General features: G+C 35.4%; 1 protein-coding gene across 2 annotated transcripts in view; it reads right to left on the reverse strand.

Annotated features, from left to right (window-relative positions):
• Positions 1-8,074: 8,074 nt before the first annotated feature.
• Positions 8,075-22,685, reverse strand: part of slc22a17 (solute carrier family 22 member 17) — a 35,268-nt gene continuing 20,657 nt past the window's right edge. For both annotated transcript variants that reach the window (XM_039747372.1, XM_039747365.1), the window contains exons 7-10: positions 22,427-22,541; positions 17,254-17,477; positions 12,037-12,148; positions 8,075-11,933 (exon numbers count right to left, since the gene is read on the reverse strand). In XM_039747372.1, coding sequence (XP_039603306.1) covers positions 11,657-11,933; positions 12,037-12,148; positions 17,254-17,477; positions 22,427-22,541 — 728 coding nt within the window. In that variant the 3' untranslated portion in view covers positions 8,075-11,656. The remainder of the gene's footprint in view (positions 11,934-12,036; positions 12,149-17,253; positions 17,478-22,426; positions 22,542-22,685) is intronic.

A 22,685-nucleotide genomic window follows, 5' to 3' on the forward strand; every position in this document is an offset into this window, starting at 1 on the left:
TAACTTGAGAATTAAGTGAGCAAATCGTAGAATGTGCTATGGCTGGCTTTGCAGATGTCAGAGAGTTGGAATTTTGATGGTAAGCTAGTTGAGCACATAGAGCTAAGAAGAATAACAAGAACATCAGGAACTCCTGACTTAAACAGCCTGCCTACTGCCATTTTTTTTTTAATATTGAAGTTTTGCAAATTAATTATAATTTTTTTTTTTTGTGGGTGGTCTGGTATTCTAGTGGCTAGATTTGCTGCCCAGCAGTTTAATTGATCAGGGATCAGCTGTTTGGCTGGAGTTTGCATGATATTTCTGTGTTCTCCACATGCATGCTGCCTGGATAATGGGTGACTCAGTATCTTGGCCGGTGTGTCCCTAATTCTGCAAAAGACAGGTTTCTAGTTTGTCTCCTGCATTGTGCACATGTGTGCTGGAATAAGAGTATAGTATCGGAAAAAGTGGATTTAAAAGATGGACAGATAAATGGAATTATTTGCTTTTTAAAGTACACTAATAAAGGCTAAAGAGAGTGGTGCTGTGTTGCATGTTGAATAGCAAGTAAGAATTTTGCTGTACATATAAACGTGCTAGATCTTGCTGTGAAAAACACTATTTAAATCAACGATTGACAGATTTTAAGATCTTCTTTATTTAATTGAAAGAAATCACCATCCATTTTCTAGCCTGCTAATCCAGCGTTTCTCAACCTTTAAGTATTTGCGACCCGGGTTTTCATAACAGTTTTAATTTTTTTGAAACGTAGATGCATATTTTATTATACCTACTTAACTTTTATCGATATTTATCTAACTCTATATTTATTTTTCTAGTATCAGAATGTAGTTTAAGTTCATTTGTTTTTGTTTCAACAGATGTTTTTTTCATATTTTTGATTCTTCTTTTCTTTTTTTCACATCTTCGTGCCCCCCTTTTTGTTACTTCGTGCCCCCACAGATTGAGAACCACTGTGCTAATCCATTTCAAATTTAAGAAGTGAAGTGTTCTTTCCTGGCAGCAATGGACACACAGAGGGAATCAATAGCAAACAGACCAGATGTCCATCGCATAGCACACTCACTCATTTTATATTAATTTAGATGGTTACTTGCACATCTTTGGGGTGTGGGAAGAAAACTGCAATGTGCAAAGTTCATACAACTAGGCACGGAATTTAAACAGAACCAGGATCACTAACCACTGTGCCACCATGCCCCAAGACCCCTAAGTTAAGAATTTGTTAAATACAAATCTTTAATCTTTACAACTTATTTGATATAGTGTATTTTTTAATTTTCTATTAATCAGGCCATACAGTTGCCTTATGTTTAAGATACCTGTTGCCATTGCTTTTCATTATTGTTTTATTTATTTTTTACATCCTTTTAATGGTTTGAAATGGTTACCCAGTTACCAGACTGACCAAATCCACCTGCCACTGTGTCTGTAGATGATTCTTGAAGTTTGTTGGGTTTTTGTAAAATTGATTGTTGATGATTTTTTTCTTCTTCTAATGCTTTCTCTTTCTTTTCTTTTCATGGACAATTAACTATGCACAAAATTTTCACATTTCAGCCTAAGCAAACAACCTGGTGTGATAAATGGGCAGTGGGATGAAACACGTGTTGCATCCAACTTATGTGGGAAACATCCATGCATCCATTTTCTAACCTGCTTCACCCTGTGCAAGGTGCCGGTGGAGGTGAAGCCTACTATCCCAGCAAGTATATCACCCAAGGCAGGAACATCTACTGGACAGGGCACCAGTCCCTCAGAATCAAATGTTAGAATAGTCAAGTTATGGAATTGTAGAGAATAATGAGGTCTGTGTTATTGATAGGTTGGAGAGACTAAGATGTAATAATAATTAATCAGTCTACTTTATACTGTCACTTTTACAGCAACAATGACAAGTTGCTATAAAAAAAACAGAAAAAAATTATTATTAATTATAAAAGCCCTGTTTGGACCCTGCTGTCTGTCCTTCTGTTCATCTGATTGTCTGCCACATGCAGGAATGTAATACTCTAATGCGAATTAAAAGGTCAGACATGATGTGATGTTGCCAGATGTACAATATAGTGGATAATATAATTGATCAATTTAAATATGAGCAAGATATAGATCAAAAGGGTAACTTGAAAAAAATATAAACTAAAATACTTTCACTTTATATTGGTACCTGTGACTATTATAAACTAGATAACTTAAAGATTACGGACTGAGCAATGCAATCAATGTTCAGATCTAGTAGCACTGCACACTCCTTGCACTTATCACTTTAGCAAATCTAACTGTTAAAAAAGCGGGAGAATGAATATTTAATTTTCAAAATGAATTAGCGGGTTGGAAAATGGATGGATGGATTATCCTAACTGTCCTTTGGACACAATTCCAACGGGTAGTTGCACAACTAATTCTGCACAATTCATTAAAATTATTACTAAATAGCATTGTTCCATACCCCACCTTCCCTAAAAGTAGCCATAAAGAAATCTTAATGTTTTTAAGAGTAATTGACAAGTTTCTAATTTACCGCTTTCTTTGTACAGTTTTAGAAAAAATTGTTACCATACAACTTGAATCTTGCCTTAACAAATAATAGATTTTTTATACAAAGTTACTTATAAAGGTCACAACTTTGACATTTCTAGTAAAAAATATTCCACCATTAGAGGAAATGTCACCAAAAAGAAAAAGTTTGAACACCCTGGCCAGATTACATATTTTGTTGACATTTGAAATAAACAAACTGTACAAATGGCATTTTTTTTTAATTTTCATCTGTATTTAAGATTTATTTGAGGAACTGAAATGTATAAAAGGGGGGTTGATAAATGTGGTATTTGCAAAAGTGTGGGCACTGTCCTACATCAGTATTTAATAATTCAACCCTTGGCAAAAATCACAGCTTTTAGAAACTTTGATTGTAGAAAACTACGAGTCTCTGAATACTAGTTTTGAAAAATAAAATCCCCATCCTTCCTTGCAGATCGGTTCCATCTGTGAGATGTTCTTGAGTAGTCTCACATGCAACCCAGCTAGAAGAAAGGCGTCCTGGGGACTGAAAGGTACCTTATAATAAATGTTGAAGTGTGGTGTTGTACAGTAGAAGCCATCTTTTTTTTTAGGTTTCAGTTTTCTGAATGACTGCTTGATATTATTCTCAAGGATTTGTTCAGATTTAGTGGAATCCATTCTTTCGTGTACTTGCACAATGTTTCCTGTGCTACTAAGCTGCCGCACAACCCCAAAGCATAATCGACCTACTGCTGTACTTAACAGTTAGGAAGGTGTTATTTTCTTCAAAAGCTGCTCATTTTTTCCCCAAACCTTTTGTGGTTGTGGGCAAAGAGTTCAATTTTAACATTTATCTTTCCACAGCAAAATTCCTGTATTATGGAACTATTGTTTTTACATACCTAAGATGTAGCCTTTTGACATGATATTGCAGGTTATGGTTTCCTTCTAATGGCTCTTCTATGAAGGTCATGTCCATGTGCTCAATATATATATCAATATACAAGCTGACTTATCTGTCAGTTTTCTGAGCCTTCCATATCTTGTCTTGATTAACACAGATCCCCTTAACTAGCATTTCTTAATGACAGTTTAGACTGATGGACAGGTTGACAAATGAGATTAGGCAGGAGTTCCAATGGACTATAATGTTTGTGATGATGACATTGTGATCTGTAGCGATAGTAGGGAGCAGGTTGAAGAGACCTGGGAGAGGCAGAGATATGCTCTGGAGAGAAGAGGGATGAAGGTCAGTAGGAACAAGACAGAATACATGTGTGTAAATGAGAGGGAGGTCAGTGGAATGGTGAAGATGCAGGGAGTAGAGTTGGCGAAGGTGGATGAGTTTAAATACTTGGGATCAACAGTACAGAGTAATGCGGATTGTGGAGGAGAGGTGAAAAAGAGAGTGCAGGCAGGGTGGAATGGGTGGAGAAGAGTGTAAGGAGTGATTTGTGAGAGACGGGTATCGGCAAGAGTGAAAGAGAAGAGGTCTACAAGACAGTACTGAGACCAGCTATGTTATATGGGTTGGAGACGGTGGCACTGACCAGAAAGCAGGAGACACAGCTGGAGGTGGCAGAGTTAAAGATGCTAAGATTTGCATTGAGTGTGACCAGGATGGAAAGGATTAGAAACGAGTACATTAGATGGTCAGCTCAAGTTGGATGGTTGGGAGACAAAGTCAGAGAGGTGAGATTGTGCTGGTTTTGACACGTGCAGAAGAGAGATGCTTGGTATATTGGGAAAAGGATGTTAAGAATAGAGCTGCCAGGGAAGAGAAAAAGAGGAAGGTTTAAGAGAAGGTTTAGGGATGTGGTGAGAGAGGACATGCAGGTGATGGGTGTGACAGAACAAGATGCAGAGGACAGAAAGATATGGAAGAAGATGATCCGCGGTGGCGACCCCTAATGGGAGAAGTTTAGACTATGGGAACTGATACCTTGGAAGCGCTTTGCTATCTTTTTGTAGGCTTCCCCTGTTTTATAGGCATCAGTTAGTTTAATTTTCAGACCATCAGTCAATTGCTTAGAAGTTACCTTGGTTGTTGAGTGTACCACAATGTTTGAAGAGTCAAAGAAAAGAATTTATTAGGCTGTGGAACTGTCATCCGCTGACAATTCCTAGTGACAGTTGTAGGCCAGACTAACGCCCAACAAGCTAAACCCTGATCAGAGCTGATTAGTGACCTCACAACCGAGGAGGAGTACCCTAACATTTGTAGATGACACATTTGCCCATTTATTTTTTATAATTTAATACATCAAATAATTTGTAACTGTAAATTAAGATTTTTATAAAAATATTTGTAAATTCAACAGAAAGACAGATAAAATGTTTTTTGTTTTTCTTATTAAGTTATATAATGTTTCTCTGTTTAAATTTTTTTCAGTTTATGTTGCATTTCTTTATTTTCCTTCTCTATCTGTTACTACTGCTTAGTATGCTTGGCTCTTAAGTGGAAGTGCACTTAATAGGAATTTATTGAATTGAGTTAACTAAAAGCTTTATTGTTTAGTTCCCAATTATATACAAATAACTACCTTAATACATCTTAATCTTTATTAATCAGTGTAATTTTTTTCATTTTCCTTAATTTTTTATGAAGACTGCACTTTAAATGTAGTCAGCTATAGATAATTATTCTCTGAATTTAGCTGATTAGGTAATTTATGAATTGTGATTTGCTGATTTAGTTTTTCTTTCAGGCAGTTTTCAGACTCACTTATTGAAGTGCAGGATTATCTGGGATATCGCAGAGCACAGTAACTTACACCAGTCTGAACTGGGGTGCCAATTAACAAAACACCAGTGTAACCAGTGATACACCTGTGTAAAACAATGTGCAAACCAGGATTCAGGAGCTAGGAATATTCTGGACTTTACCCAGTGCATTTTAATGGATTTTTAGTTTGTACCATACCTTTCTAGGGTGAACAATATCCAAAAATGCTTAATAAATGCAGAAGTATTGTACAAATATAAACTTACATTGGCAGTGTGCATGTATATATAATCTTGTTTTTAGAGGTTATATTAGCAAACAACATAGCTTCACAGCCCCAGTAGCTTGAAAGTTCAAACGCTGACCAGGTCGATGTCCCCTTTGGTTATCATGGTTTTTCTGTCACATACCAAAATGTGCAGTTTAGGGTGATTGGCTTCTGGGAGTATTCTTTGAGGTGGGCTGACAGGTCATGCAGATAAATTCTGGCTTTGCACTCTAAGCTGACTGAGTAGGTTGTAGCCACTCCAAGACTTTAAAACGAGTTTCAGGAAGGTCACGAAATGCATTCTAAGGGATAACTTGAGAAAAGACACTTAAAAGTTAAATATCACTTTTAATCAACAGTCAATTATTTATTTTTTAATATCTCTTTGTATTACCCTTCCTAATGGGTATTGCATGAAGGTGTTTTCTTCTGAAGTTCAAAAATGAATGTATTTTAAAGAATGCTACAAAGAAATTATAAGTGACATCAAAGGTAATGATGTTATTTCTTCTCTCCTTTTCATCAGTGAAATTTTGCAAGCATTTTTGCAAAAATGGCTTTACTGGAAACTAACAGAAGTTTTCTGGGATGGCCTGAAAGTCTTACTATTATCTGGTGAAAGGGAGACTTTAACTAAAGCTCACAAGAACAGTACACAATGGACAGATCCTGAACCAACTGTAAGCAGCTCACACAAAAGGCAAAAACCCTAAAATGAGCCATGTGCACATCACTAACACAAAGGAGCACGGCAATATTATATTTGACCACCTTTATCGAAAATAGTCAAAGAAATACTGAATACTAAGTAATTAATCTAGTTGTTCAAATTAAAAAGCCAAGATCTACACAATTTAAATTTTTTTCTGCTCATCATTTTAGGAACAAGTATTTTACTATTACATTTATTAATTTAGAACAGCTAATTAAATAGGAGGCATACAGTGCCTAGAAAGTTTTCAGATGTTGGTGGATTACAACTGAGTTCTAATTACATCTAGTTTTAATTTATAATTTTACTGCAAAGTTGCAAGCTCAAAAGCAAAAAAAATCATTAAAGAGAAAGTTAGTTATCAGTCAGTAGGATTCTTGAGGTTGGTAACTGAAATCTTCTGCTCACAATCACATATGGATGAAGCCTTTAGAGTGGGTACTGACTGTGTCTTTGCCTGATTTGCCCCAGCTCTTTATGACAGACCCCTGTTTTCCAGTTGTTCCACAGTTGCCTAATCGAGTAAAGTCTAGCTTTTTGACTGGGTTACAAAAGAAGTTTCCCTAATTCAATACCATAGCATTGTAGTGTCACTTTGTTCCTGTGCATAAGATTGTCATCCTGCTGAAAATGAAGCACCAGGATTTTATTTTATTTTTGCCCCCTTTAAATATTTTCTGCAACTGTGTGCCACCCATTTTTCCTTAACTTCTCACAAGTTGCCAAATCGGAGTTTTTAAGACGTATCCGTAAAATATGATGCTGTTTCCACCACATTTTAGCGCTGTGATAACTTTCTTGGGGATTTGCATTGTGCAGTGTTTTAAACTTTACCAAAATGTTACCATAAGAATGTTTGCCAAGGCTTGAGCAAGTCAGTGTGCACTAAAATATAAACTGGAACAAGATGTCTTAGTGCCACTTGCAAGCCAGTAACGTTTGGAAATATTAAAGTAGTTTGAATATCTTTGCAAAGCATTAGAGTACTTTGGGACAGTGGCGGACATTAAGACATACATTTATCTTCACTATCCAGCATTATGTCAATGACTCTTCTGAACACAGTCTTTAAATACTTTTGCTATTTCAAAGGAAACATTGATGATTAAGAAGTATAATCAAAACCTGGGATTTAATTTAGGTCAGTGAACTTTAAACATAATCTATTTAAAAAAAATGGTGTACATTAAATGTCTTTTAAGAGCTGCTGAATTGCCAATGAGATGACTAATAGTGTTTTCTCCTGTTGTTGTGGCCCAGCTAATGCCTCACGCTATTTCAGAGATGTCCTTAATAGGCCTCCATTCTGTCTGCTACAGTTACAGCTTCCCAATGCCATACTTTTATTTAGTTTGAACTAAAAACATAATCTGAAAAGGAAATAGTTGGTAGAAGCTGTGTTATGGAAAAACAGAGTATAAGAAAAGTGCAGTTTGGTGTGTTAAAAGTAATGAGAACATATACAGTATATGTTAAAGCCTTGCAAAATACTGTATTTCTTAATGCTTCCTTTCATCTATTTATAAGAAGTTCAGCTGAGTAGATCAACTTCACTGAAGGCTGCCCAGGAGTTGCCTAAAATGCCAGTAGATGGTGGTATAGGCCCATACAGGGATGTTTCTTCACCCTGGAAGTTACTTCCATTTTTCTAGGCTATGTTGGAAAAATGCCAAGGCTTACTGTTGATGGGACAATGGCAGTGAAGTAAAAGACAGACAGAAGAAAACAAAGTGGAAGTGATATTTAAGAGAAAAACACAGTGATGATCCTCCCCATCAGATAGACAGGGACACAAGGTCACCCCAAAGCTACAGCAGGTTTCTTGTTTTATAGCTTTTTTTAAAAACTTTGTATTCTTGCCTTAGAACATTTTATTAATCTAGTATACCACATTTATATTTCTCATGTCATTATCATTATTATGGCTGTATAGAGACAATATTAGCACACAATCTCTCAGTTCAATGTAAAAGTATAAATTCCAGTTATTCTGCATACAAGCCAGAATTTTACACAGTTATTGTTATATTGTATATTTGATAGATGTTCTTATGAAAAGTGACTTAGAAGATTAGAATACAGTTGCTTTCGTGTATATTGTTTACAGCTGCACAATAAATATGTTCATTGACTTAACCCTGTGGTTTAAAGTGAAATGCTTTGACGAGAAAGTTGTGCTGCCTGTCGGGAATACAAAAATATTTTCAAAGATGTTTTACTTGCTTTACAATGTTTCCAGTCCTTAATACATTTACAGATATTAAAGTACAACAAGGCACTTGTAGCCTTCATGTAACACATTATTACAAAAAGCAAAAAACTCAGCGTTATAAAGTTGTAAAAAATGCTGCACTTCAGGTTATGCTGGGACTTCAGTCAAAGGGTCCATACAGTTAATACTTACCAACAACATAGCTGCAAGCGGGCCTCAAAATAAAAAAAATGATTTGTAAATCACTACATAATTTGGATTTCACACAGAGAAATGTATAAAATTATTTTCCAGTTATGCTGTTGTCTTTTTCTAGAGTAAAATAAAGCCCAAAGACTTTATTCACACCAATAATAATTTAATGTCAGTAGCAGGTCAAACCAAGAACATCAAGGCTGGCCAGTTTAAGCCATCAGTTTTTTTCTTTTGACGCATAAGCATGTGATTCTAGGTTCACAGCTGATCATCTTATGGAAGGAGCCTTCGATGAAGTTAAGAGAAAACGTCAGTTGTACCCTTGAGTGATCACAATTTTGTTCGGCTTTTACAGTTTAACTTCAGTTATAATGAAGATTCCTTTAAATTGCTCATTCATAACTGCTGGTAGACTCCTTCATTTGATCAATAATTTGTGGTGTCTTTCAATAATTTTCCTTGACTGTTGGCAGATATTATAGGCATCAGAATGCCATGATGCAAGTTTTGTCTGTAAAGACATTTTCAAAGTCTCTGGTACATTTGTCAGTCTTTTTTTTGCCTCAGACATGTAAGGTCTATTTGTCTGCACCTCAACTGCATGCTCTGTGTCTTCTTGTTGAGAACATTTGTTTTTTAATATTAACAACGAGGGTATTTTTATAGATTGGAACTAAAACAGGCATGAAGCCTGAATGGACTCGTGCACTATCTATGTGTCTTTGTCAGTATGGTAGTAGCACACCAAGTATAGACCGAGTATGTCTGTAGAGACCCACTAAAGTTTGGCTCTAATTACTGGGCTGAAGCTGACAAATATTTCTAACATAGGGCCTAGTAAACATTTTTTTTTTTCAAAAACAAGTCTTGGCTTCAGCCGTAAACTTTTATTGTTTAAAACCCATCCATCTGTATTGTGTGTATGGCTCTGGTATTTACAAGAGAGTAGTGACATTTGCCAGAGATGCGATTGATTCCTGGTAAGAATTTTCTATTTCTTATGCACTCAATGTATTTAGAAACTCCCTCTACGAAGCCACAATTTTTAAAAAACAATTATGTGAAGCTTTTTCTTTAAAACTAGTATTCTATAGACTTAACACAAATTAAAAAGAATGTTAACTTAAATCTACCCAGTAAAGGCACATATATTTATTTGATGATGTGCAGATGTAACTGTTATTCCCCCCCAGAGGACAAAATAATATCAGCAACAATATCTGCATATCTCACTGATATTGCAACCTGGAGGAAGGAACACCTCTGTGTTATTCCAGCTTGTCCATCTATTTAGCACCCCATCTGTGTTCAGCCTGGCCGTTAACTGGTCAATCACCCAGGGATAATTGATGACAAGACATTCTTCAAGACAATGTTGCTACAGTCTCACAGTCTTGCAGATTCACTCAATACAGTATCTGCAAAGTCAGACCATATCTGACAGAATATGCAGAACAACTCCTGGTTCAGGCTTTGGCCACTTCTGGACTACTGCAACTCTCTGCTGGTAGGAATACCATCATGTGTCACCAAGCCACTGCAGATGGTTCAAAATGCAGCAGTCCAGTGTTCAACTAGTACATGTCACTGATCTTTCCAATTCATTTCATTGGCTTCCTGTAGTAGCACATGTTACATTTAAATCCTTAATGCTTGCCTACAGAGTAGTCAAGGGCTCAGCACCCATATATATGTATGTATGTGTATATGTATGATCAATGTATAACCTTGTCCTATAAGACATGTTCCCAGCAGTCCCCCAGACTGATGTTAATTCATTTATGTTGACCTCCTTGGTAAGTTGCTTTGGATAAAAGGATCTGCTAAGTAAATAAATGTAAATGTTGATTTTTCAGAGAGAGTTTAACTGTCACTTGATTTCCTTCTGCTGAGCAGTTTTCTGTGTGTGCACAACTTCTGGGTCTCAACTCTTAAACACTTATTTATTTAGTAGATAGGTGAAGACAGATTGAAGTATTTATACTCCAAAATATAACAAGAAGGTGTGGTGTGGTGGTTGTAATGTAACGTGTGCCTTTATGTTGATTATAACCCACAATTAACTTGCTGGACCTCTGGAACTAAGCTGTCACATTAAATTAAATACAGTATATACAATTCCCAGAAAACGTCAAGGAAAATAGCCATTCTCTATTTTAACTTTCATTTTCATGCTGGAGAGGGGTTTCTGCCTGAACATTATACTTATTAGTTGACAGCTGCTTTTATAAGAATGTTAAAGTGGATATCACGTGCCAAAATATAAGCATGATGTAAATTGGAAGTATGCAATGTTTTGTTTATCTGCGTCCAATGTACCTGCAGATAGTCTAGAGTGCCAGTTTCAATTAAGATTGCTCAGTTGAAAATTAAAACCAACTGATTTTTCTATTTTCTTTCTACAAGAATGGTAACAATAATGCAAACAGATAACTCCATGTCCAGTATATGCTATATAATTTTTTATACAATGAAAGCAATGTGCCAGCTGTGCACTTTTTAGTCTTACTTAAACATTAAATACAAGACTCTCTTTCAGAATCAGCTGCATGTCCATTTTATTTTTGGTGCAGGACCAAAAAAGCTTTCGGCACCCTTTCCTTTTTATCTGAAAATTAATCTTTATGGTTTGTCTTAATACATGAGTCTGCATTTCTCAAGATTGCCACAACTCAGTGTATGTTTTATCAAGAGGCTATGAAACTGTTGCCCTCAACTAATTTTCTTAAACCAGGTCAAGTATGTCTTTTAGTCAGGAGAGCAAAGTACCTATAATATATTGTACTATCGATCACTCCATAAAGTGCTTTTTTATAGTGCTCACTATGAAAGGCGCTGTGAAGCTTAAACATAGGCTTACAGAATAATGGATTGCTTCAATATTGTGCCTGAGGTCATAGAGTCATTTATTCCTCTATCAGGTGCATCAGTCTGACACTGAAGATTTAATTGGTGAGCTACTGATAAAAGCTACCTGACTGGTAAGTGTGTATTTTTTAAAACTCCTGTTAGTGTTTTTTTTCTGTTAAAAGATATTCAGATAGAAGGGTTAGGAGTGGAAAGTAAAGGGACATTGTCTCTCCTTTTGCGGAGAAGTGAAGGACGACGGTACAGCTCGCCATCCCGTAGTGTTTCAGGCAAAGGCTTTCTCTTGCTTTCTGGTAGTAGCATGATGGACAAAATACAAAGTAGGGCCAAAGAGGCGTAGACCACATGATGCAGAAAATAGCCATACTGGTTATGCAGATCCATGATTGGGGAGGTCAGTCTCCCAACTGCTCCAAGTGAGAGGATCAGTCCGACGCCAACTCCTCTGTAACAGAAAATGAATATAAAAATAAAGGCCTCCCACAGCATTCTAGACTTTACTGACCACATAACAACACCACATCTTCTGCTGCATTTTAGACTCTTACCTAACTATAGTAGGAATGACTTCTGCCGCAAAGAGCACACTCAAGGCTGCAGCTGCATAAGAAGAGAAGAGACCCAGGACAGAAAAGATGGTGATTGCCACTTCATTCAAATCTGCAAAACAAGTGTACATTTAAGTACTTCCATATGAAATATGCAACATAAGAAAGACTAAGCAGATATAGAAAGGGGTTTACTACGGCGATAATTATTAGTAAGTGGCCAATGATTAGCTGCTCTGTTCTGAAATATGTACATTACAAGTATTTTAGCATTTGTGGCATATAGTTTAATGTTTTTATGTTTCAGAATAAAGTCAACATGTATGGTGAGAGCCACAAATGTGCTATCATTTAATTTATAATAATAAAGAACAAATACACTTTCAGGGATTCATTTTTGCCTAGTAAACATGTATCAAGTAAAATCCCCTTCATATGCCAGAGTACAAAGATTAGCTAGAGAAATCTATCATTGCTGGACATCTCTCAAAGATAACCCAAGGTCTGGGTAGCCTTTAGCAATGATGGCAGAAGAAAATGTTGCCACTGTGGAGCAATTCATAACACAAAATAAAAGTGCATGAGATAGCAACCACTATTGGGGTTAGTTAGAGGTCATCTATACTAATAAAAGGCAAAGCCCTCTCTGACTCACTCACTCACTCATCACTAATTCTCCAACTTCCCGTGTAGGTAGAAGGCTGAAATTTGGCAGGCTCATTCCTTATAGCTTACTTACAAAAGTTGGGCAGGTTTCATTTTGAAATTCTACGCGTAATGGTCATAACTGGAACCTATTTTTTCGTCCATATACTATAATAGACTTCTGCTCGATGGCCGTGGGAGGTGTAGTTATGCCTTCCACGTAATTTAGTGCATGCCCATATAAGCCGTCCATCAGCGGCAATCCAATAGAAACACTGCCGCTAAATATTCACGAGTGAAGGACTGTGCTTATGCAGATGAAGATGAGATGGTTAGGGTGGTGTTTGGCACAAACTCAGTGAAACTGCGAGAGAAACTTTTAAGTGCCGGGTCTTACCTAACATTAAATACAGCCGTGGACATCGCACGAGATGGCACCAGCACAGCTGGGAAACTTCGATGCATGTACACAGAGCGGCTCAGGTGAACTGACGCAGTGCACAGACAAAAAGCAACAGTTCCAAAGAGTGCTGAACAAAAACCGAATTACATAATTGAGAAGGCAGCAAAAAAATATGAAGCGTCTGATACATACAAGCATATTCATAAGTGCAGCTACTGCGGAAACAAAGCACACGGTGGAAAAAGTCAATGTCCCGCTAAAAGAAGACAGTGTAAAAAAAAAACCCGTGCATGCAGTGTGTCCTGTCTCAGATAAAGAAGACGACGAGCTGTTTATTGATGCAGTAAGAAACGAATCGATGAATGAAACCTGTTATCTTTACAAAAATGTTCCCTTTTCTTTTTCATAACTTCTTTAACACACTACTTCTCCGTTGCGTAGCGGTATATATATATATATATATATATATATATATATATATATATACACCCGATCTACATACTCTCAAATAGACAAACCACACGCCATGGCGCAATGGAAGAGGCTTCACCTCTAGCTCCGAGGTTCGATTCCTGAGTGGGGGTGCAGTGAGTGTGTATGCCTGATGACCCCCAAAATTAGGGCGAAACACATGTCGCGTACTCTTTGCATTATTTCACAGTAAAACTATTTCACTATATATATATATATATATATATACATACATATATATATACACACACATACATATATATCAGCGCTTCCCGATTCATTTTACCCTCGCATCCCCTTGGTTTGAGACGTATGAAAAAATATGTGGTTAATGAAGAAAGACAGATCACCAATTGAAGCTTTATGAATAATGGATACTTTATTCGCCATCAATGATTGTTTTGCTAAAACCATACTCAGTGTAATCATTAGATGAACGGTAAAAAAGTAAGAGCGAGGGGAGGGTGACTTATTGAGGCACGCGAAACCACAATAGCACGCTGGGCTCAATGTAGTCTTGCGTCAACTCGATCTGAATTGCGCGATCACATTTGAAAAAATATATCTTTTCAAGTTCTATTTAGTCGACACAAATATCTTTGGTTGGAATGTAAGGCGAATTTACTCTTTACATTTTTATGGTGAAGAAATATATATATGACAGCAACACTCATCACTCACAACAGTGACAAAACAATTACATTGACAATCATGTTACGTTATTTTCAAAATGTTTCCTTTTCTTTTTCATTACTTCTTTAACACACTACTTTTGCTATTTTGCTAGTCTGAAATAAATTTTAACCAATTAAAAAATGAAAAGGGTCATGTTGACCCCTGAAATAAAGCATCACCACATATACACTGTAGCCAGAATTTGACTTAATGAATGTGAACTAGAAGAACCTTGAAAAGTGCTTCAGAAAAGTATTTCAAAACTTTGATGTATCGTTATATACCAGAGTCTAAACATTATACAGAACAATGGAAATACAGTGATTCTCTAACACCAAAGAAATCTAAATTCAAGGGCAGTCGTGGCAAAATCATCCATACTATATTTAATGATGTTGATCGTGTAGCCTCAATTGATTACAAAAGGCTCACATAAAAGGTCATTATTACACTGATGTACTTTGGCATTTGCAGCAGTCAGTTAGGGAAACGTATTGAGGAAAGTTGTCAACCATCCCCACAGTGCTTCAGGACTATGTACCAACTTTACATTAATTACATTTATTGCTGAAGATGCACTAAGAAACCCTGCTGCAGCTCCTGGTGTATGACTCATGTATTTGTTTTTTTAACTTAAAGTAGTATTTTTCATCTCTACTCTCCTTTCACGCATTTTTCTTGTTTTCTTGTAGTACAATTGGACAGGTACACAGAGGATGTAGCGTTTCTCTCTCACAGTCCTGCAGTTGCTTACTTTCTCACTTGCTCTTACAGCTTGTAGCTCAATGGCACAGCCCAGAAAGAAATTGCACCTGAGGTTATTCTGTTAGTCTCTTATGGACAGTCCGTCCCTGCAGGTAATGTAAAGTACATCTGTAAAGTAACAATAATTCATTTTTCCTTATAAGTGATACAAATACAGTCAAAGAAATGACCTCCAATGACTTTCCCCACAATGTTAGACCATACAGTTAAATCAGGGCCCCTAGGCTGCATGCATCTTTCTCCTCCCGATGCTTTAAGTCATAACATGTAAGTTCAATGATCTTATTAACCATAAAAGTATAAAATGCATGCAAGTAGAACAAAGTATTATCTAGATATGAATGAAGTGCCCTATGGGGTGTAAGCCATTGTGCCTAGAGGAAATAAACAATAATAATATTAATAAAGAATTAATTACAAAAGTTTTTTGGTTATATTCATTGGCAATGAACCCATTGGCAATTGTCAGTGTGCGTGAATATTGTGCGTGTGTGGATATGTTTATATGCATGTGAGAGTGGTCTTTGTGATGGATTAGAGTCCTGTCCAGGCCTGTTTTCAGCCTATTACCCAATCCTGGTGATATAGACTTAAGCCCCCGCCACCCAGAAATAGGTTGAGATGGAATCTACATACTGAACTCAGTCCATTGAGGGCGACAATGAATGCACCTGAATACTAAGCCATGAGTACATTTTCTAACTTTCTTTTTAAATCTTTACACTATTTAAAGGTCATGGGGGCCCAGAAGCTTATTTCAACCACAAGAAAGAAACCAACCTTGAGCATAGCACCAAACTATCAAAAAGTCCACTGAGAAACACTTGCAACTTTTTTGGTGTTTAGCAAATATCTTGCAGGTAGTCTAACTAAAAAAATCCAAATTCCAATTGTATGCCAGCATTTTTTACTGGTTAGCTTTTTTCAGACTTACTGGTTTTTAATCTGTTTATTACTACATTATTATTATAGGTTCTCATTTTTCTGCATAAAAGATGGTTGTATTGTTAAACTAAAAACACTTTTGTACACTTGCCAAAAAAAAGGCCAGTAAAATGCAATTTAACAATTTGAATAAACTACATCTGACTATTAAACAAGTTTTGTAATAATTTGTCCAAACAATTTATACAGATTTTAGAAATCCATGTTTAATGTTTTTTTGGAAAATCAATCTATCCTTGCATGTCACATGTCAGCATTACGTACTTTTTAACTCACCCACACTCTCTGGATACTGCAGATTAAGCCAGAGTTTTATATTTCTGTAGTTAATGATGTAGTTTGTCAAATGGTTCATCTTAAGTAGATCTGGCACCCATCTTTACATCATTTGATTCAGAAATAATTTGCGTACAAACCACTTTGGAACAAGCATATCCATATTCCTCATGTAATTTTTTAATTCATTGTGTAACAATATGAATACATAATACATTTAACAAGGATCTTTAAGACATTATCAATGAAAGAAATGTATGTAACTTACAATAACAATAACAAAATAATCTTGTATTCACCTACTGTATTTATCAAGTTTTAAAACCACTTAATCCAATTCTGGATCACCTGGTCTATCCTGGTTAATATCAGGCACAAGTCGGAATTCATCATTGGTTAAGAAGGACACTGCTGATGTATAGGGTTTGAATAGACAACTCCAAGAACAATTATGTTTTGCTTCTGCTCTACTATGGCTTGCGCCATAAGACACCATCCTACTGGCAGCTTAATCTTCTTCTAACTCACAAGTCCTTTGGAGACAGTAACAGGTTTTCCTCTGCAGTGTTTCTCTACTATATTACTTTACAGAATATTGGATATGTTTATTATTTGGCAGTGCGGTGTTAAGGCAATAGTGTTTGTATGGAAGGGTTAGCAAATACTTTTTGTAGCTACTGCAAAGGTGTAGATTGTGTAGACTACAGGCCAAAGCTATCAGGAAATTTTTGTATTGTATTCTTTATACTTTTCAATAAAGTAATTTCCACTATTTCTGATTTTACTTTGCATGTAAAATGGTGAGATTCTCAGTTTGTACTGTTTGACAGATAGACATCTTAGCTACCATTTAACACTACCTTCTCAATACCATGTATCTCTGCTTTCCTCAAATCCTGTCCATGCAGATTTACTCCTTAGTGGCTTTCTGTCCTGTGAGCATATTACCCAGGAGTTTGCCTAACTAGGCACACATTTAAAGTTTAATCAAAATAAAGAATCCGCCATACACACAATAAATCTGATAGTAAACTTACATTCAATGAGCCCAAGCAACACCAGTGAAGCAATGCCAGTCAAGGTCATGGTGAGAAGTAAAATGCCTCTTCTTCCAAATTTATCAACAGTTAAACACAGAAAAAGGCAAGCCAGTCCTCCCATGCCAGCAGAAAGAAGATATGAAGAGTAAAAACCAGTCTGGGAACCTCGAACATCTCTTCGAAATGTACCATAGCAGTGATGAATGCCATGAGAGATGAAGCTGTAATCACATAATATTTCAGTATAAGCTTGTTACAAATTCATTCACTTTGGATAATAATTACTCTATAACACTACTGTTTTGTCTCAATATGCAAATGTTTCTTATCATTTAGAAAATCTATGCAGACAATATAGAAGATGTATTGGTAAAATTAAAAAGATAACTAGTGTATTTTTCAAATTCATGTTAGTTCTTCACAACCATAGAATTAAATTTCCATATTAAACTGTGTTCTAAAGTGAAATTTTTTCTTAACAAATTTTAAAAAATATGTGGAGTGTTTTCCACTCAATTTTTTCCATGTACATAGAGATTATATAATAATTGTATGAATATGTTAACTTGTGAAACAAAACATGTACCTATTCAAATTTCAAGTTTATTTGATAGTTCTTTTACCTGATTAGATACATTTCCAATTTAGAATCCTAACTGGGAAAAGAAAATCCTAGAATCCTAACTGGGAAAAGAAAATCCGAACACATTTCTCCAGTTTTGATGTCACTACACTGGTTGCCTGTGTCATTCAGGATTGACTTTAAAATACTGCTTATGGTTTATAAAGCCTTAAATAATCTCGCTCCATCTTATATATCGAAATGCCTGACACGTTATATTCCAAATCGTAACCTTAGATCTTCAAATGAGTGTCTCCTTATAATTCCAAAAGCTAAACTTAAAAGAAGTGGTGAGGCGGCCTTTTGCTGTTATGCACCTAAAATCTGGAATAGCCTGCCAACAGGAATTCGCCAGGCAAATACAGTAGAGCAGTTTAAAATACTGCTGAAAACACATTACTTTAACATGGCCTTTTTATAACTTCACTTTAACTTAATACTGATACTCTGTATGTTCAATTCTTCATAATAACTATTCATGGTGGCTCTAAAATCCGTACTGACCCCTACTCTCTCTTCTGTTTCTTTTTCCAGTTTCTTTGTGGTGGCGGCCTGCGCCACCACCTACTCAAAGCATCATGATGCTCCAACAATGATGGACTGAAAGCCAGAAGTCTACGTGACCATCATCATCAGGTCCTTCCATGAAAATATGATGATTTATGTTAGGTAGAATGCCCAGAGGGGACTGGGCAGTCTCTTGGTCTGGAACCCCTACAGATTTTATTTTTTTCTCCAGCTTTTGGAGTTTTTTTTGTTTTTCTGTCCACCCTGGCCATCGGACCTTACTCTTATTCTATGTTAATTAATGTTGACTTATGTTTATCTTTTATTGTGTCTTCTATTACTCTATTCATTTTGTAAAGCACTTTGAGCTACATTTTTTTTTGTATGAATATGTGCTATATAAATAAATGTTGATTGATTGATTGATTGAATTGCGGTGTTATTTTGTGTTAGTAACATGTCATTTCCTTGCAATGTAGTTAGTAAACTGTCAACTAAATACAGTATGATGAATAATGAGATATTCCCAAAATTATATATTATTCTAGCCCTGTCTAACTCTTTCATTCTGTTTATATGAAAACTCAGAGTGTAAAACAGCTGCCTATGTGATGCGGTTTCCTTTTTAAATTCTCTTTTTCAAATACAAAATTAAATGTAGGTAATAAAAAAAAGTTCAGCAAATCAAAAAAAAATACAGAAAATAAAAAAAAATGTCAATAAATTCACAAACAGTACAAAATTGATGAACAATCAAAACATATATGAAATACAATTTGTGGAATTAAACATAAGGACAAAGAAGTAAATGTGTAGCTCAAATCCGAAAGGTACAGTATGTAAATTTACTGTACTGTATTTTAAGCACAAAACCAAAATGAGCAAAAATTTAAATAAAAAAAAAAAACACAGCTCAAAACAATTGCGGAACACAATTTGCCTTAAGAAAGACAGTAACAAGTACCTAAATGTTGAAATATGATAATTTGTTTAACAGATAAACCTGGTTCAACAATATCACAGAATCAACTGTCAAGAAAGCATATTGAAATGTCAGTCAATCAAAGTAATGGAGTAAATTCTAGAAAATCTCTAGTTCTGGGTTAACAAAAAAAATAAGACCCAAATTTGATGCCCATAAAAACGTCAATCCCACAAGGCAATACATTTTTATGATACCAGATATATCCATAACAAGTGTCGGAGGTATACTTCTCTATACTAACTATAGTAATAGTTATTAAGGGCATTGATGAGTGCCAATTTGCCAGTTTTTTGTAAAGCACCACAATTAAAGCATAAAAAAATATGAATTGTTCTCCACTCAACTTTCTTTATACCTGTTCAGGTAAAGTAGATACCACTTACGGTTGTCCGTTTATAATGAAACTTCATATCTGTGTGTTTCTTACTAAATTTCAATCACTTATCTTTGTTTATAATGCAAGTTTATATGGCAAAAAACTACTTCCAGTAATCCAATCAAACTGAAATTTCAAATCCGACTGTTTTTTGTGGTCAGTAATATACCACTTCCAGTCATCTGATTAAGGTCAAATTTTATATCTAACGATAAATAATGATAATACAAAATTTAACTTATATTTATATAATGGTAGTAATGTGTATGTAATGGTGCTGATACCTGTTAAGATATCAATTCTGGTTATCCGATTACAGTGAAATTGTATATCTATGTGTTTCTTACCCTAACTAATGATAATATAAAATTTTAATTATTTTTCTCTTCTTATAATGCAATGAGTACATTAGAGGGTCAGCTCAAGTTGGACGGTTGGGAGACAAAGTCAGAGAGGGGAGATTGCATTGGTTTGGACATGTGCAGAGGAGAGATGCTGGGTATATTGGGAAAAGGATGTTAAGGATAGAGCTGCCAGGGAAGAGGAAAAGAGGAAAGCCTAAGCGAAGGTTTATGGATGTGGTGAGAGAGGAAATGCAGGTGGTGGGTGTAACAGAACAAGATGCAGAGGACAGAAAGATATGGAAGAAGATGATCAGCTGTGGCAACCCCTAATGGGAGCAGCCGAAATAAGAAGATAATACAATTTCACATGAAAAACTACTATACAAAATTTCAATGAATTGTTTATTTAAACTATGTACCAGTTTATCTGAAAATTTTTAAAATGTGTTCAGGTAAAGTACCACTTCCGGTTGACGTATGTTGCCCAAAGGTTGATAGAAAACTAACATTTTGATATAATACCCATATGCCAAATGTAATTTATCTAACTCAAAGTGTTCTCAAGTTATCATGTTTCCCTACAGACACACACACAGACCTAATAGCAAAAAGGTCAAAACGTATTCAGGAGCACATGAAAAGTGAAGATTCCTTAAAATCTCAAGGTCACTTTTTTTGCGATTTCTATGCTATGAGAAAGTAAAAGTACTATGCCCATTCGTCACATTTTAAATGGACACAAGGCCAAAAATTAAAGTAATTTTTTTTTCCAAGACAGCAAGAAAAACAGCACCAAGAATCTCTAGAATGTATTACCTCCTTTTGTTTTACAAACATGAAACAGGGAAGACATGTTTTCTTAAAAAAAACCTTCTTTCAAAACCTTAAAAAAAACCTTCTTTCAAAACCTTGCCACTTCATAGTAGATGTACTCTGTTACTTTTTTGCTCTTGTTTTCACATTTGATTTATAACCCTTGAAACCCATTTTATCTTATAAGAATGGGCACAAGTACAATATGTTTAAAAATTTGTAACACAATTTCACTTTAGAACACTATTTCATATAGCAGATTAACATGCACCATGATTGTGAAGAAATAACTTCAGATTTTAAAAAAATACCAAACTTATACTTTTATAAGTCCTTAAACAATCTAGTAAAACTGCTTTATTCCCATAACATGACACAACAAGATTAATATATATATTTCAATGAATTGGGAATTCTGTAATAAACTTTGAAATGTATGTCTTGCTAATATAAGTATACTTTACAGTGAACCCTCGTTTATCACGGTTAATCTGTTCCAGACTCTACCGTGATAAATGAATTTTCGCGAAGTAGGATTCTTTATTTATAAATCAAATATTTTCGCAGTTAGAGTATAGAAAACCTGTTTACGACCTTCTAAATACGTTTTTTAACATTATTAGAGCCCTCTAGACATGAAATAACACCCTTTAGTCACCATTACAGTCGCATTACCCAATATATTAGACAAAATAAGAGAAAATAAGACATATTAGACGTTACAAATATCATATTACTAGGCACACTCGCCTTTTAAGGCGACCGACTTTTATCCTCAATTTTTGTGTGCTCCATGTGTACATCAGGCATGTAAGTGCAGAGAATGAGAACATCAAAGTGCCCATTCATAACATCTCCCGAAAACCTAAGTTTTTTTTTATCCCCTCAAGTGCCTGTCCAAAGTCGTACAATGTCAGCCTGAATCTGTACCGCTAAAGACGGAGTTTCATGCACTAAATAAGCTATAGATGAGAATAAGCAAGCACCATCTCCCCTGATATTTACTAAGCGGTGAGGCATTTGTGCTCCATCAACATTAATTATTTCCAGAGACATAATTTTGTCTATTTTTCCAGCGCATCGCGCACAAAAGCAAGGGAACGATGAGAGCACTAGAACTTTTTTTCTTTTATCAGTTTTATATTCAGAGTAAATTTGAGCGGTGAGCTTGTTCGATATTATGTTAGTTTTTTGAGATTTTCATTTAAGATCTTTTGTTGTTACTTTTAATACTGGTATATTTCATTAACAATATCACTTTTCTTTACTATATATTTCACTTTACCACCAGTTGTAATGTTTTCACAAAATTAAGTATTCCATATTTTGTATTTCCTAATATTTAAATTTCTTGCATATGCCCAGAAATCCTTACCAAATCCCACATTGCTTCTATCAAACTGAACCAAAGTGTTGACTCAGTATATCATGTACACACATGCAGAGCATTCTAAAATGAACTGCACCTCTCAATACATAGCTTTAAACAATTCACAGTTACAACAGACTCAGTTTTTCCTTACGAAGTGAAACCTAGAATACAGATGTTTCTCCAGATGTTCCGACAGTGTAGCAGTTTGTTAGCAGCAACTTCCCAGGATGCCACTGATGATTCAAACAAGGTCACTGAGTCTAGTTCTAAAATGGAAGTTAAAAAAAATGGTAACTCTTTGAACATATTACTGTTTTTACACAGAATATAAGAATAAATTAAAAACTAAACAACATGAAGGAACAAAGTTAAGGAGTTATGTGAAATAGATGAAAGATACGACTTAACAT

This window comes from Polypterus senegalus, chromosome 1, assembly GCF_016835505.1.
Source record: "Polypterus senegalus isolate Bchr_013 chromosome 1, ASM1683550v1, whole genome shotgun sequence".
In the NCBI taxonomy this organism is placed as follows: domain Eukaryota; kingdom Metazoa; phylum Chordata; class Cladistia; order Polypteriformes; family Polypteridae; genus Polypterus; species Polypterus senegalus.